Genomic DNA, 13,023 nt, shown 5'->3' on the forward strand with positions numbered 1-13,023 from the left:
TATTACTACCATTTCTATTGCTATTACCATCACTATTAGTATTACTGTCACTATTACTATTAATATTACTGTTACCATTACTGTTACCACCACTAGTATTACTATTACCATCACTATTAGTATTACTTTATTATTACTACTATTGCTCTACCATTACTATTGCTATTACCATAACTTTTAGTATTACTGTTACTATTACTATTACTGTTACCATTACTATTACTACCATTAGTATTACTATTACCATCACTATTAATATTACTGTTACTATTACCATTAGTATTACTGTTACTATTGCTACCATTAGTATTACTATTACCATCACTATTATTAGTATTACTGTCACTATTACTATTAATATTACTGTTACCATTACTTTTACTGCCATTAATATTACTATTACCATCACTATTATTAGTATTACTGTCACTATTACTATTAATATTACTGTTACCTTTACTTTTACTGCCATTAATATTACTATTACCATCACTATTAGTATTACTATTACTGTTACCATTAGTATTACTGCACTAATATTGCTATTACCATCACTATTAGTATTACTGTTACTATTATTATTAATATTATTGTTACCATTGCTATTACTATTGCTACTAGTATTCATATTACTATTACTGGTACTATTATTACTAGTACTGTTAACTGTTGCTAGTATTGTTGTTACCATTACTTTTACTATTGCTGTTACCATAGTCACAGTCATGAAGATTTGGAGTAAACTTGATGAGAGGGATAGCAGGACAAAGAGACAGGTCCCTGGGGGAGGATCTGGCTCTGGTTGGGTTCCTACCTTTGCTTTTGTTTATAGGATAGATGCCCAGGTAGATGTCTTGGGGTCTGGGAGTAGAGGGGAGTAAAAGGAGTAGAGGCTGGGGTGGATTTCCCTGACTCCTTTTCCCCTTTTCTCCCTCTACCAGTGTAGGAAGGTGCTCACCATGAACAACTCTGAGAGTTGTGCCTTTGTCCAGAACAACCCAGACTGCCAAAGTGATGGTGGCTACGTCAACTACCTCAAAGGCATCTTCTGCTTCTTCCCCTTGGACCTCTTGCCTTTGGCGGTCACCCTCTATGTGAGGCTTTGCTCTTGGCAGGAGGCCAGCCTCCCTCTCCCACCCCTGTCCTCCACACAGCTGCCCCAAGAGGCAAGGGTGGTGGGGGAGTGGAGACATGAGCCTCAGCTCAAGGAGCCTAGTGGATTTCCAGGTGTCAGAGACCCTAGGTCTGGGGGGATTAGCTGAAGCAGGGGAGTCTTTGATGTCCCCCCCACCCCAACCCTAATTTCCCTCCATCCCTGGGTTTCATTAGGTACTCTGGCTGTTTTATCTCTTTCTGTTCCTTGCTGTCACAGCTGAGAAGTTGTAAGTCTGACCTTTCCCAGGCCTAGGATGGGGAGGCAGGGGGTGGGGGGTGGGGATCTACACCCCTGTAGTGGGAGGAAGTGGGGGTGTAGCATCATGCCTGGGTTACAGAGGAGGCAATGGAGGCTGGGCTGGGAGTTGGTGCCTTTTTAGGACCCCTGTATCCACTGTGTGGCATGGCTGCTCAGTCCCAAGTGAGCACATGGGCATCACTGGACATGGTGAGTTGGAAGAAACGGTCCCGTTCTCTCAGTGGGGGTCTTGACCAGGAGGAGTCACTATTGGCCTTTCTCCTTGCAGCTTCTGCCCCAACCTCTCAGCGATATCTATCACCTTGAAGCTTAGCCACAATGTGGCAGTATCTTTTTCAGTGATGTAGTTAGGGAGGATGCCCTGGAAAAAAGGAGTTGGGTTGGGGGACTTTGGTAACGGAGAGAAGGTTGAAAATGGAAGGAGTCTGGAGGGATGGAGATAAGAATGGGGGAAAAGGGATGAGGCTAAGGAGATGGGGGAAGGGAAAAGAGGCTGGGGAGAAAGTTGGAACAATAAAGAGGAGACTGGAGTGAGGGGGGAGCATTTTGGGAGACAGGGAGGAGGCTGAGACAATAGAGAAATAACCAAGGAGATGGAGAGGAGGCTAAGAATAATGGGGAGGGGACATCTAGAAATTTGGGAGAGAGAAATCTAGGGTCATGGGGGAGAAGTCTGGGGTCATGGGGAGGAGAAGTTTGGAGTTCTAGAGCACGGCCTGGGAGAAAAGAGAAAAGGCCCAGGAGTTTGGAGGACAGACTGAGGAGCCTGGGAGGGTCTGGGAAAGTATAGGGGATGATAGGGATGGGGAAGGTTGGGAATCTAGGCTGGTCAGGGAGAAGGCCACAAAACAGGTCAGAGCCTCTGAAGATGGAGAAGATGGGATTCTGGGTCAGAAGCTCCCAGGGCATCATTCTTCCTGGGATGGGTTGGCATTGCTGCCCCTGCAGTGACTCTCCTTGACCTGGCGCTCTCCATGGTGTCACTTTCTTGGCCTTCGGCAATGGTGCCCCCGATGTCTTCAGTGCACTGGTGGCATTCTCCAATGCCCGAACTGCTGGACTGGCTATTGGAGCACTCTTTGGTATGGGGGTGAGGACAGGTGGCAGCTGGGAGGACCTCCAGATGGGCTCTGGCCTAGCCTGACCCAATGGTGCCATGCTGGTTCCCTCAGGTGCTGGTGTGCTGGTCACCACAGTGGTGGCTGGGGGCATTGCCATCATCCGACCTTTCACAGCAGCCTCCAGACCCTTCTTCAGAGACATCATTTTCTACATGGTGGCCATCGTGCTAACCTTCACAGCGCTCTACATAGGCAAGATCACTCTGGTCTGGAGCCTAAGTAAGCCTGCGGGCTGGGGAACAGAGGTCCTCCTTTCTGGGGGCTGCTGGCAGTGGGCCAGTGCAGGTCGGGGGATGCAGGGAGATGCTGGGATCTCAGGCTTCTTTTCACCTGCATGTTGGCAGGTTACCTGGGCCTCTATGCCTTCTATGTGTTCATTGTGGTCCTTTCCACCTGGATATATCGGCGGCACTCCGTGGCAGCACTCTCCCACTCCCTACCTGGCCCACCAGGTAAGAGGGCCCCAACCCTGGGGAGGACATGACTCTGAGGAGTGGGAGACAGTGGGTTCCAGGATCTTGTCTCTCTTCTCTCCTTGCGTCTCTTCAACCTGACCCTCTGCTCCCTCTGAGCCTAGCCTTCAGATACCTGCTTCCAGCAGGTGAGATGATAGGAACCTGGAAGGGACCTCAGAGGCCATCCTGAAACCCCATGAGGGATCACCCAAAGTCCCACGGCGCTAAGTGGAAGAGCTGAGAGTTGACTTTCAAGCCAGCACCGAGTGGTAGAAATCAACCAATCAACAAGCATGTTCTGTTGTTTTGCAGTTGTATGAGACTCTTTATGACCCCATTTGGGGCTTTCTTGACAAAGATAGTGGTTTGCCATTTATTCTCCAGTGTGTCCCCATTTTGTAGATGAGGAAACTGAAGCAAACAGGGTTAAGTGACTTACCCAGGGTCATACAGCTAGTAAGTGTCTGAGACTGGATTTGAACTCGGGTCTTTCTGACACTAGACTCAGCACTCTTAACCACCTTATTTCTCTCTTAGTACTCCAATAGCTGCTCTCTCCACCTTTTCCAAGCCATAATACTCACAAGGTCATAGAATAACAGAAGCTGAAGTTGATCCCAATTCAATCTTCAAAATAACCCTGTGTAGGAGATGCTATTATTATCCTTAGAGGTAGAGCTGGAAAGATGTGTTAGAACTCTGAGTTCTTCCCTTTGTTTTTTCAGATGAGGAAACTGAGACCCTAGAAAAGTTAAATGACTTTTCCAGGGTGACACAGATAGTAAGAAGCAGAGCTAAGATTTGAACCCAGACCTTGAGTCTCCAAATGAAGTGCCCCCACTGGTGTACCATGATTTTCTCTTGTCCTGAAGAGTCATGCCCACTGCAACAAGAGCTCAAGTGATGAAGAGCCCATCATGGAGGATTAATGTAGCAGTAGAGCTGCCCCACACTTCAGTTTGACCTAATGCTTCAGCCACCTCTTTTTGGATGGGACCATGGGAACTGTTCCCTTCCCCCATCATACAACCCCCCCCCCCCCAGGGTGATTAATGTCAGATGGACGATCAGCACCAAGGTCTGCTGAGTCTCAGCTCTGGGCTCTTTCCCCTCTCCACATGGCCCAGCCTTGCCCTTAATCTCTCTTTGGGTCTCATCTCCCCAGAGACTAGATAGCAGTTCCCAGGAGGCAGAGGCCTTGTTTCTCTTTTGTCCCTGGTCACTGCAGATACTTGGTAACTTTTACTGCCTCTTTGAAGGAGCAGATGGGTGAGTGAGTTAGTGGGTGAATGACCTCTCCCCTCTCACCTGTACAGTTCTGCCAGTGGACTCTGATGATGGGAACTCTTCTGTGGCCAACAGCTATGATTATGGTAAGTCTGGAGGGGTTATAATGGATAAGCATCAAAATAAATAATAATAATAATATTTGTAGTATGGTGGAAAGGATGCTAGATGTGGAATCAGGACCAGGGTTCAAATCCCAGCTCTCTGTGTGACCTTAGGTAAGTCCCTTAACCTCTCTGGGGCTCAGTGTCCTCTTCTGTCAAATGAATGGGTTGGGCAAGAAAACTCTGAGGTCTTTGCTCATTTTATGTTTATAATTTGAGCATTGGCCATGTGCTCTCCCTTCATTTTCCTCACTTGGTAGAGTTGGAAGGAGCTTTGGCAAGAGAGGGGAGCTTTTTCTCTTGAACGGCCGCAGACCCATGATCAGTCCGCTGATAGCCTCTGTGTGTCAGGCACTGTGCTAGGCACTGGGAAGAGGGAGGAAAGTACAACAGCTCCTGCTCTCCGGGGGCTTACATTTTGTCACGTCCTTTTGTCCTTGGTGGGAGCAGTGGGATAGAAGCAGGTGAAGAAGTGTCACAGGTCACATGCATATGAAAAACAGACTTTAGGGACAGAACCCAAAGTTGTAGGTAAAGGTCACCAGGTCAATTAAAATTTTTCCCTGTCTCAATTTGCTGTGGTGGAATAACAACAAAAATGGGGCAAATGTCCTGAGATTGTCAGTCAGCTAGTAATTATTAAGCACCTACTATGTGCCGTGTATTGTGCTAAGCACCTAGGATACAGAGAAGTCAACATTTATTAAGCACCCACTGTGTGCCAGGCATTGTGCTTAGTACTGAGGATACAGAGAAGTTAACAAACATTAAGCACTTGCTATGTGCCAGGTACTGTACTAAGCACTAAAGATACAGAGAAGTCTATAAGCATCTATTAAGCACCTACTATGTGCCAGGCACTAGGGATCCAGAGAGACCAATACTTATTGAGCACCTGCTATGTGCCAGGCACTGTGCTTAGCAGAATACAGAGAAAGATAAAATTAATCCCTGCCCAACCCCATCCACATTTATTAAGTGCTTGCCATGTACCAAGGACTGTGCTAAATGCTGAGGATATAATTAGTAAAAAGATAGTCCCTGCCCTCAAGGGGTTTAGCAATCTAATGGGGGAGACAATGTGCAAACATCTCTGGACAGAGACTCTCTGGCCTGTATAAAATGGAGAGGGAAGGCACTAGCATCGAGGGGAACCAGAGACAGTTCTCACTGGAAAGCAGGAAAAGGTCCCTCTCTATAACAAAGATCATGGGTTTAGAGCTGGCAGGGGCCTCCGAGGGGGTCTAGTCCAACTCCCCATTTTGCAGAGCCCCAGAGAAGGAAAATGATCCGAGTGAGGTCACATTGGTATTAAATGGTACAACTGAGATTCAAACCCGTGTTCTTTCACTGCAGGTCAACACCACAGAGTCCTCTGCTTAGAGGAGTCATTGAGGCTTCTAGGGGGAATTAAGTCACAGGTGGAGGACCAATGCGAGGCTCCCAGATGGGAATGCTGAGGGGCTGTCAGTCAACAAAGCACTTAGTAAGCTCCTAGTGTGTGTCAGTCAACAAGCACTTAATAAGCTCCTAGTGTGTGCCTGAGTATCCAAGGAGATACAAAGAGAGGGAAAAAAGCTCATGTCCTAATGGGGAAGATCACAAGTGTCTTAACTAGCTCCATACAAGATGCGTCCAGTGTAAATGGAAGGCAACCTTGGAGGGAATGAACTGAACCATGGCAGGACAGCCAAAGTCTCACCATCACATTCTCATTCTCCACAGCGGATCAGTACAGGCCCGAGATGCACTCTACAGAGTCCACAGTTAAGATCCTGACTCAGTCCCTCAGCCCCCTGGACTACCAGAAATGGAGGCGGAAACCCTGCTCCTGGAAAATTTTCAAAATCATCAAGGTAGAGGCTGGGGTGGGTGGGGGATAGTGGGGAGTGGGGTTTGTAGAGATGAGGGATGGGGGCGGGAAATCTCCTTGCAGTTTCCTCCCTCATATCAAGTCTGAGGTGAAGGAATGATGATTGTTTCTCGTGATTACATAGGACTTTGAGGGTTTTTCCAGCATTTTCTTCATGATAACCATGGGAGGGAATCAGTGAGCATTAGCATTTATTAAACTCCTACTGTATGCCCAGGCGCCATTTTAAGCACTGAAGAGACAAAGGAAGACAAAAAAGACAAGCCCTACCTTCAAGGAATTCACAGTCTAATAAAAAAAAAAACAAATGCCTGTGTACAGACAAGAGAAAGACAAGAGAAATTGTTATCTACCCACTGTCCAGATGGAATGACTGAGGTTCAAATTTGTCTAGGATCCCACATGTGTCAGTAGCTTCAGTGCTTTACACATAGCAGCAATGTTGGTAAACCTTTATTGTTGTTCAGTTATTTTTAGTCGTGTTCAACTTTCCCTGGCCCCATTTGGGGTTTTCCTGGCAAAGATACTGAAGTAGTGTGCCAGTTTTTTCTCCAGCTCATTTGACAGATGAGGAAACTGAGGCAAACAGGGTTAAGTGACTTGTCAAGGTCACATAGCTAGTAAGTGTCTGAAGCAGGATTTGAACTTGGGTCTTCCTGTTTCCAGGCTCAGAGCTTAGTCCACTGTGCCACTCAGCTGCCTTAATTGCTTTATAACTGGAAGAGGGTGAATCTAAGGATACTTGAGGCCTGCTATAGGCTGTCTCTGAGTGTACCATACCCCATACTGCATGATCAATGGAAAAAAGCTCTGGATTTAGAACCTTGGGTCCTAGCTTCAATATTGTGTGACTTAGCAAGTTGCTTTGTTTCTCAGTTTCCTCATCTGTAAAATGAGAGGGTTGGAATAGATAGCCCCTAGTCTTCGTTTAAAACTTTATTTTAGTTTATTTTTAACATCCTTTTAAAAAATTTGAGTTCCAAATTCCCTCCTATCCCTTCTCCACTCATTGGGAAGGCAAGAAATATGACATAAATTATACACATGACATTATGCAAAACCTATTTCCTTATTATTCATGTTGGAAAAAAATAATGAAAATGAAAAAAATTATATTCCAGTCTGTATTCCGAGTCCATCCATTCTCTCCCTGGAAATGGAGAGAGCATTTTTCATGATGAGGCCTTTGGAATTGTCATGGATCACAATACTGGATGGCCTCTAGCATTAACAAACCCTAAGGTCCATTGATTTGTGGAAAATGATAATAATAGCCAATACTGGCTAGAATTTCTGGAGTGTTTTAAGGTTTGTGTATGCCTTTATAGATATACACCATCTCATTTGATCCTCATGACAACCCTGGGAGGCAGGTGTTATCCCCATTTTACAGGTGAGACAGCTGAGGCTTAGAGCAGTGAAGTGACTTGCCAACACTTAATACACTTTAACACAACCCTGTTCAGACTGAGCTTTTTGTTTTTTAATTTTAAAAAATTATTTTATTTTATTTTATTTTCAGACTGTGAGCTCTTTGAGAGGAAGGGCTGCATTTGGAGTATTTTGTTTGTTTTGGGTTGGGATTTTTTGGTGACTTTTCTGTGTATCACCAGCAGTTAGTCGGTGTTTCATAAATGCTTGATAACTGACACATGGTAGGTGATTAATAAATGCTTCTTCATTTTTACTTTCCTTGTTAGGAGGTTTTCCCCTTCTCTCAAGCCTAAAACTTGTCTCTTTGCAGTTTCTACCCACTGTTTTTCGTTTTGTTCTCTGGGACGAAGAGGGAGACTAGGAATGAGCTGATGATTTCAGTGGGACAGGAAGCTCTTAGTTCTAGAGGTCAGCACTCCTCCAGTTTTGTGAGCTTAAGGGACTCACCTAGGATTATACAGCCAGAATTCGTCAGTGGCGGGATTAAAACCCAGGTCTTGGCTTTGAGGTCAGCTTACTGATCGTTCTGCATTCTTGGCATTTTCTCAATTCAATTGAATAATTCTAATTCAACTTGAGAGCACCTATCATGTTCTACCTCCTTCCCCCAAATCCCCTTTTCCTCAGTCAGTCAAGCCCTCAACAAGCATCTATTAAGTGCCTACTGTATGCCAGGCACTGTGCTAAGTGCTAGGGGCATGGAGAAAGGCAAAAACATAGAACTTGTGCAAATAATTATATACATACAAGGTATATACGGTGTGAATGGAAAGACATCTTAATGAGAAGGCACTAGCATGAGGACCCTGGACAGCTCTTCTGCTGATGAAGGGGTTTGAGCTTGAAGGAAGCTGGGAGGAAGAGGAGAGGAGAGAGGGCTTCCCAGGTGCAGGGTGAGGGGCTGCATCTCCAGGTCTTTCACCTGAGTCTCCTTCAGTACGATCTCCAGCCCATCACCATCCTGACTGCCCTCCTCTGCACAGCCTCTAGCTGGTCAAGATCTTTTCTAACCTGAGGAGCACAGAACTGACCCAGATGTGGGCTAGACAGGACAGAGGCCAGTGGGAATCTCACTTTTCTGCCCTCAGATACTGGGCAATCCTTTACTTTCCTAACTATAGCAGTGACCTGCCCTGCCTTTGTTTTCTGACCTATCTTTGTGTCCCGGGGCCAGATGCCAGTGGAGTTTCTACTGCTGCTCACGGTGCCTCTTGTGGACCTGGACAAGGATGATCGGAATTGGAAACGGCCCCTTAACTGTCTCCATCTGTTCATCAGCCCTGTGGTGTCTATCATGATTCTGAAGTCTGGAGTCTGTGAGTGCTTCCAAACTACTGGTGGACCTTCCTCTGTCCCAATGGGGCTGTGTCCTGAACTGCTGTAATGATAATGATGATAGTAATAATATAATGACAACAATACTAGTGATGATGATGATGAAGGTGGTGGTGATGAGGAGGAGGAAGATAACCACACTAACAATGACAATGATTACACAATACAAATGCTTTATCTACATTATCTCATTTGATCATAAATGTGAGCATAGTCCTGGGTGTACATACAGTAGGTGCTTAATATATGCTTATTTGATTAATGTTCTAAGACCAGGTTCCTGGTAGAGACTTTGGTTATAGAAGAAAGAAAGAAATGTAGGAACCTCAGGAAGAAGGGGGCCTTTCAGGGTCACAAAAAGATTACCAGACAATCCATCAACAAGCATATTTAAGTGATGAGGATACCAAAGCCCTCAGTGGGCTTACATTCTAATGGTAAGGGGAGAAAAACAGGCATTTATTGAGTACCTACTGTGTGCCGGGCACTGTGAAGCATTTTACAATTATTATCTCATTTGATTCTCACAACAAATGAGGTAGGTATAGGAGGTAGGTGTAGTTATTATTCCCATTTTATAGTTGAGGAAACTGAGTCTGACAGATACTAAATGACTTGTCATGGTCACACAGCCAGTAAGTGTCTGATGCTAGATTTGAACTCGGGTCTTCTAGCCCCACCTAGCTGCCCCGAGGTAGGAAAGGAATACATGAAAATCATTAGGTATGTACAAGTTATAGACCTGAATGAAGATGGAAGGTAATCTCATCAGGGAAGAGACCAGAAAGGGAAGGTGAAGTTTAAATTTATATTTGAAGGGAATCAGAGGAACTAAGAGGGAGAGGTGAGAAAGGACCATATTCCAGGCCTATGCAAAGGTGCGGAGGTGGGAGAGGGCGAGTTCAAGGAGAGGCTGGTGTTGGCAGTATGGCTGTGTCCCAGTACTGTGGCTGGTATGGAATGAGGGGGAGTAAGGCTTAAGAAGATGGGAAAGGTGGGAAGGGCCCAGGTTGTAAAGATCCTGGTGGTATGTATAGATGGGGGAGGAGTGGTGTAATGTGTTTGTCAGCTGCTAGAGAGAGGAAAGGCTGGAGAAGAGCAGGAGGAGACTTTGGTGGGGGTCGGGAAAGGGATCTAGATTTGGAATCTAAAGACTTGGGTTCGAATCACTTCACCTGTGTGACCTTGGGCAGCTCCATCCTGCTCTCTGAGTCTCCATTTCTCCCTCTGTGAACCTGACGCTCTGAGGTCCCTTCTTTCTGTCTCTCAAACTAGGCTGTTACACCCCAGATATAGCATCAAAGTCCTTACCCTCAGGGGGCTTACATTATGTGCTGTTTATAATCTGGGTGGCCTTGGGCAGATCACTCCTCCTGGGCATCTGTGCCTCACTGCCACCATCTGAAAGAGCAGAGGTGAACTCGGATAGTTCTTCCCATGCCCTGGGACTGCCCCCAGAGGACTGAAGGTGGAGGGCAGCCCCGAGTGCGGGACAGGGCCAGGAGTCCTCAGGCTCAGATGGGTTTCCTTTCTGTCATTTAAATGCCTCCCTGCCAGAGAGTGGACTCAGTGAGAGTCAAAGCCTCAGGAGCCTTCTGGCCTCTTTTCTGGCTCCCCTCTCCCATCATCTCCTGCCAGGATGAGCTTCAGACTTTTCCCTCTTTGATTCCATCCCACTAGCCCCTTCCCTACTCAAAAGCCCTCAGTGGCTCCCCATTGCCTTAGGGACCCTTTTGTGAGTCAGTCTGGTGGAACCCGAGGGCCCTTTTCAGGAAAATCGCTTTAAATAATGGAAGGATGTGCTAAATTTCAGTTAGAGGTTGCCCTATAGACATTGCCTGAGCTCCACAGAAGTGCAGGCAAAGGCTCAGGAAATGACGTCTTCTCCAGACTGGAGGCCTGGTGACTGTAAGCACCAGATATCAAAAGTGGAGTAGACAGAGTGTTAGGCCTGGAGTCAGGGAGACTGGAGTTCAAATCTGACCTCAGACACTGCTTAGCTGTGAGACCCTGGACAAGTCACTTACCCCCCATTTGCCTCAGTTTCCTCATCTATAAAATAGGGATCACAATAGCACTTTCCTTACCAGGTTGTTGTAAGGATCAAATGAATACTTGTAAAGTGTTTAGCACAGTGCCTGGAATATAATAGGTGCCTAATAAGTGCTTGTTACCTTCTATCACAGTGTCTGGCATATAGTAGGTGCCTAATAAATGCTTGTTACCTTCCATCACAGTGCCTGGAATATAGCAAATGCTTACTAAGTGCTTGTCCCCTCCCAGCATACAGTAGGTGCTTAATAAATGCTTACTCTCTCCCAGCACAGTCCCTGGTACATAATAGCTACTTGATAAATGCTTATTCCCTCCCCGTACAGTACTTGGTGACTAGTAGGTGCTTAATAAATTCTTGTTGAATTGATTGGTTAGAAACTAGGCCTCTCCTGACTCAATCCCAGTTCTATACTCACTCACTACACTCACTAAAACCAGATGGTTTATGGCTGCTTGTAAGGTACTGATATTGTTTACAGGTCTAGGATGAGGGTGTTTTCAGAATTGGGGTGAGAGGCCAATGGGCCCAGGACTGGTTTGTAATTTGATTAATTTAATTAGGGAGAGAGGGAAGGGTCATATTGTAGACTGGAGGGGAGGGAGGAGTCTGTGCCCTATCTTCTGCTGGCTCTGGGAAGGCTTTCTGAGGGCAAGCTCTCTTTCTCACTGAGAGGTACCCTCTGCTTCTGTCCCATGAGTGCCCTTCTCTCTTCTCTCTCTCCGCAGATGGACTCTATGAGATCCAGGGCATCTTCCCCATCTGGGGGGTCACGATGCTGGTGGGCACCCTTCTTGGCTCCGTTGCCTTCTTCTCTACCTCCAATGAACAGCCTCCTCGGTTTCACTGGGTAAGAAGACCCCTTTCCCCCCAAGGTGGCACCAGCTACTTGGAACTGAGACCCCAGGGAGGTGAAGTGTGTGAATTCAATAAAGAAGCTGAGTGACATGGAGACAAGTCATTTATTTTTCAAGACATGTCATTGTAGAAATAAATCAGGCCCAAAGGCTCTCAGTAGCACAAAGGGTCCTGAACCTTGGTTTCCATATATGGTTAATATACATTTGGAGGGAGTGTTAAACAGGATATAAAGATTAAAGCCACTTTGTTTCTTATTGGTAGAGGGCTTTGGGAGACATCCAGGTGAGAGAGAGGGGCAAAGGGAGTCATTTTGTGAAATCACCAAAATCAGGTGACTAATATGGAGCTGATAATTAACTTCACAAAATGGTGGATAAAGGCAAAATGGAGTCACTGTAAGTTTTAATGCAACAAATGACAAGAATTAATTGAGTGCCTACTGTGTGCCAGGCACTGTTCTTACCTCATGTGTCCCTCTCAGTGATCTTGGGAGGTGGGTACTATTATTATCCCCACTTTACAGATGAGGAAACTGAGGCAGATAGAGGTTAAGTGACTTTGCCCAGGACCAAACAACTATTAAGTGTCTGAGACTAGATTTGAACTCATCTTACTGACTCCAGATCCAGGGCTTTGATCACTACATCTCTTAGCTGCCTCATAAAGATGCTGAATGTGTCTAAAGTCATAGATGGGGAGCTGGAAGGGACCTCAGAGAACAGTCATTCCAGGGGTCTTAACCTGGGGTTTATGAACTTGTTTTTTTTAACAAAATATTTTGATAACTGTATTTCAGTACTTGGTTTCCTTTATAATTCTTTGAATTTCAATTTATTTTGTGCATTTTAAGACAGTATTTCTGAGAAAGAAAATTTACATTTCACCAGACTGTTGCCCAAGGGGTAGGTCTAAGGTTACAAAGATTTGAGAAATCCTGATCTGATCCCATTCCTTCATGTTATAGATGAGGAAACAGGGGCACAGGTGACTTGTCTATAGTCATGAGGTTAGTCTGTGGCAAAAGGAGATTAGGATTTAGACAGTCGATACATTCCATCATTCTCCACTGACTTGATTTCATTTATA

General features: G+C 45.6%; 1 protein-coding gene across 1 annotated transcript in view; it reads left to right on the forward strand.

Annotated features, from left to right (window-relative positions):
• SLC8B1 (solute carrier family 8 member B1) overlaps nucleotides 1–13,023 on the forward strand; it is a 29,379-nt gene that overhangs the window by 8,101 nt on the left and 8,255 nt on the right. The window contains exons 3-12 of the mRNA XM_069081597.1: nucleotides 942–1,094; nucleotides 1,330–1,382; nucleotides 1,683–1,740; nucleotides 2,391–2,496; nucleotides 2,587–2,754; nucleotides 2,880–2,987; nucleotides 4,307–4,363; nucleotides 6,107–6,237; nucleotides 8,863–9,004; nucleotides 11,805–11,926. Coding sequence (XP_068937698.1) covers nucleotides 942–1,094; nucleotides 1,330–1,382; nucleotides 1,683–1,740; nucleotides 2,391–2,496; nucleotides 2,587–2,754; nucleotides 2,880–2,987; nucleotides 4,307–4,363; nucleotides 6,107–6,237; nucleotides 8,863–9,004; nucleotides 11,805–11,926 — 1,098 coding nt within the window. The remainder of the gene's footprint in view (nucleotides 1–941; nucleotides 1,095–1,329; nucleotides 1,383–1,682; nucleotides 1,741–2,390; nucleotides 2,497–2,586; nucleotides 2,755–2,879; nucleotides 2,988–4,306; nucleotides 4,364–6,106; nucleotides 6,238–8,862; nucleotides 9,005–11,804; nucleotides 11,927–13,023) is intronic.

This window comes from Petaurus breviceps, unplaced genomic scaffold (genome assembly GCF_028583685.1).
Source record: "Petaurus breviceps papuanus isolate PSGF00001 unplaced genomic scaffold, PetGlider_PUasm1.0 99, whole genome shotgun sequence".
Classification (NCBI taxonomy): domain Eukaryota; kingdom Metazoa; phylum Chordata; class Mammalia; order Diprotodontia; family Petauridae; genus Petaurus; species Petaurus breviceps.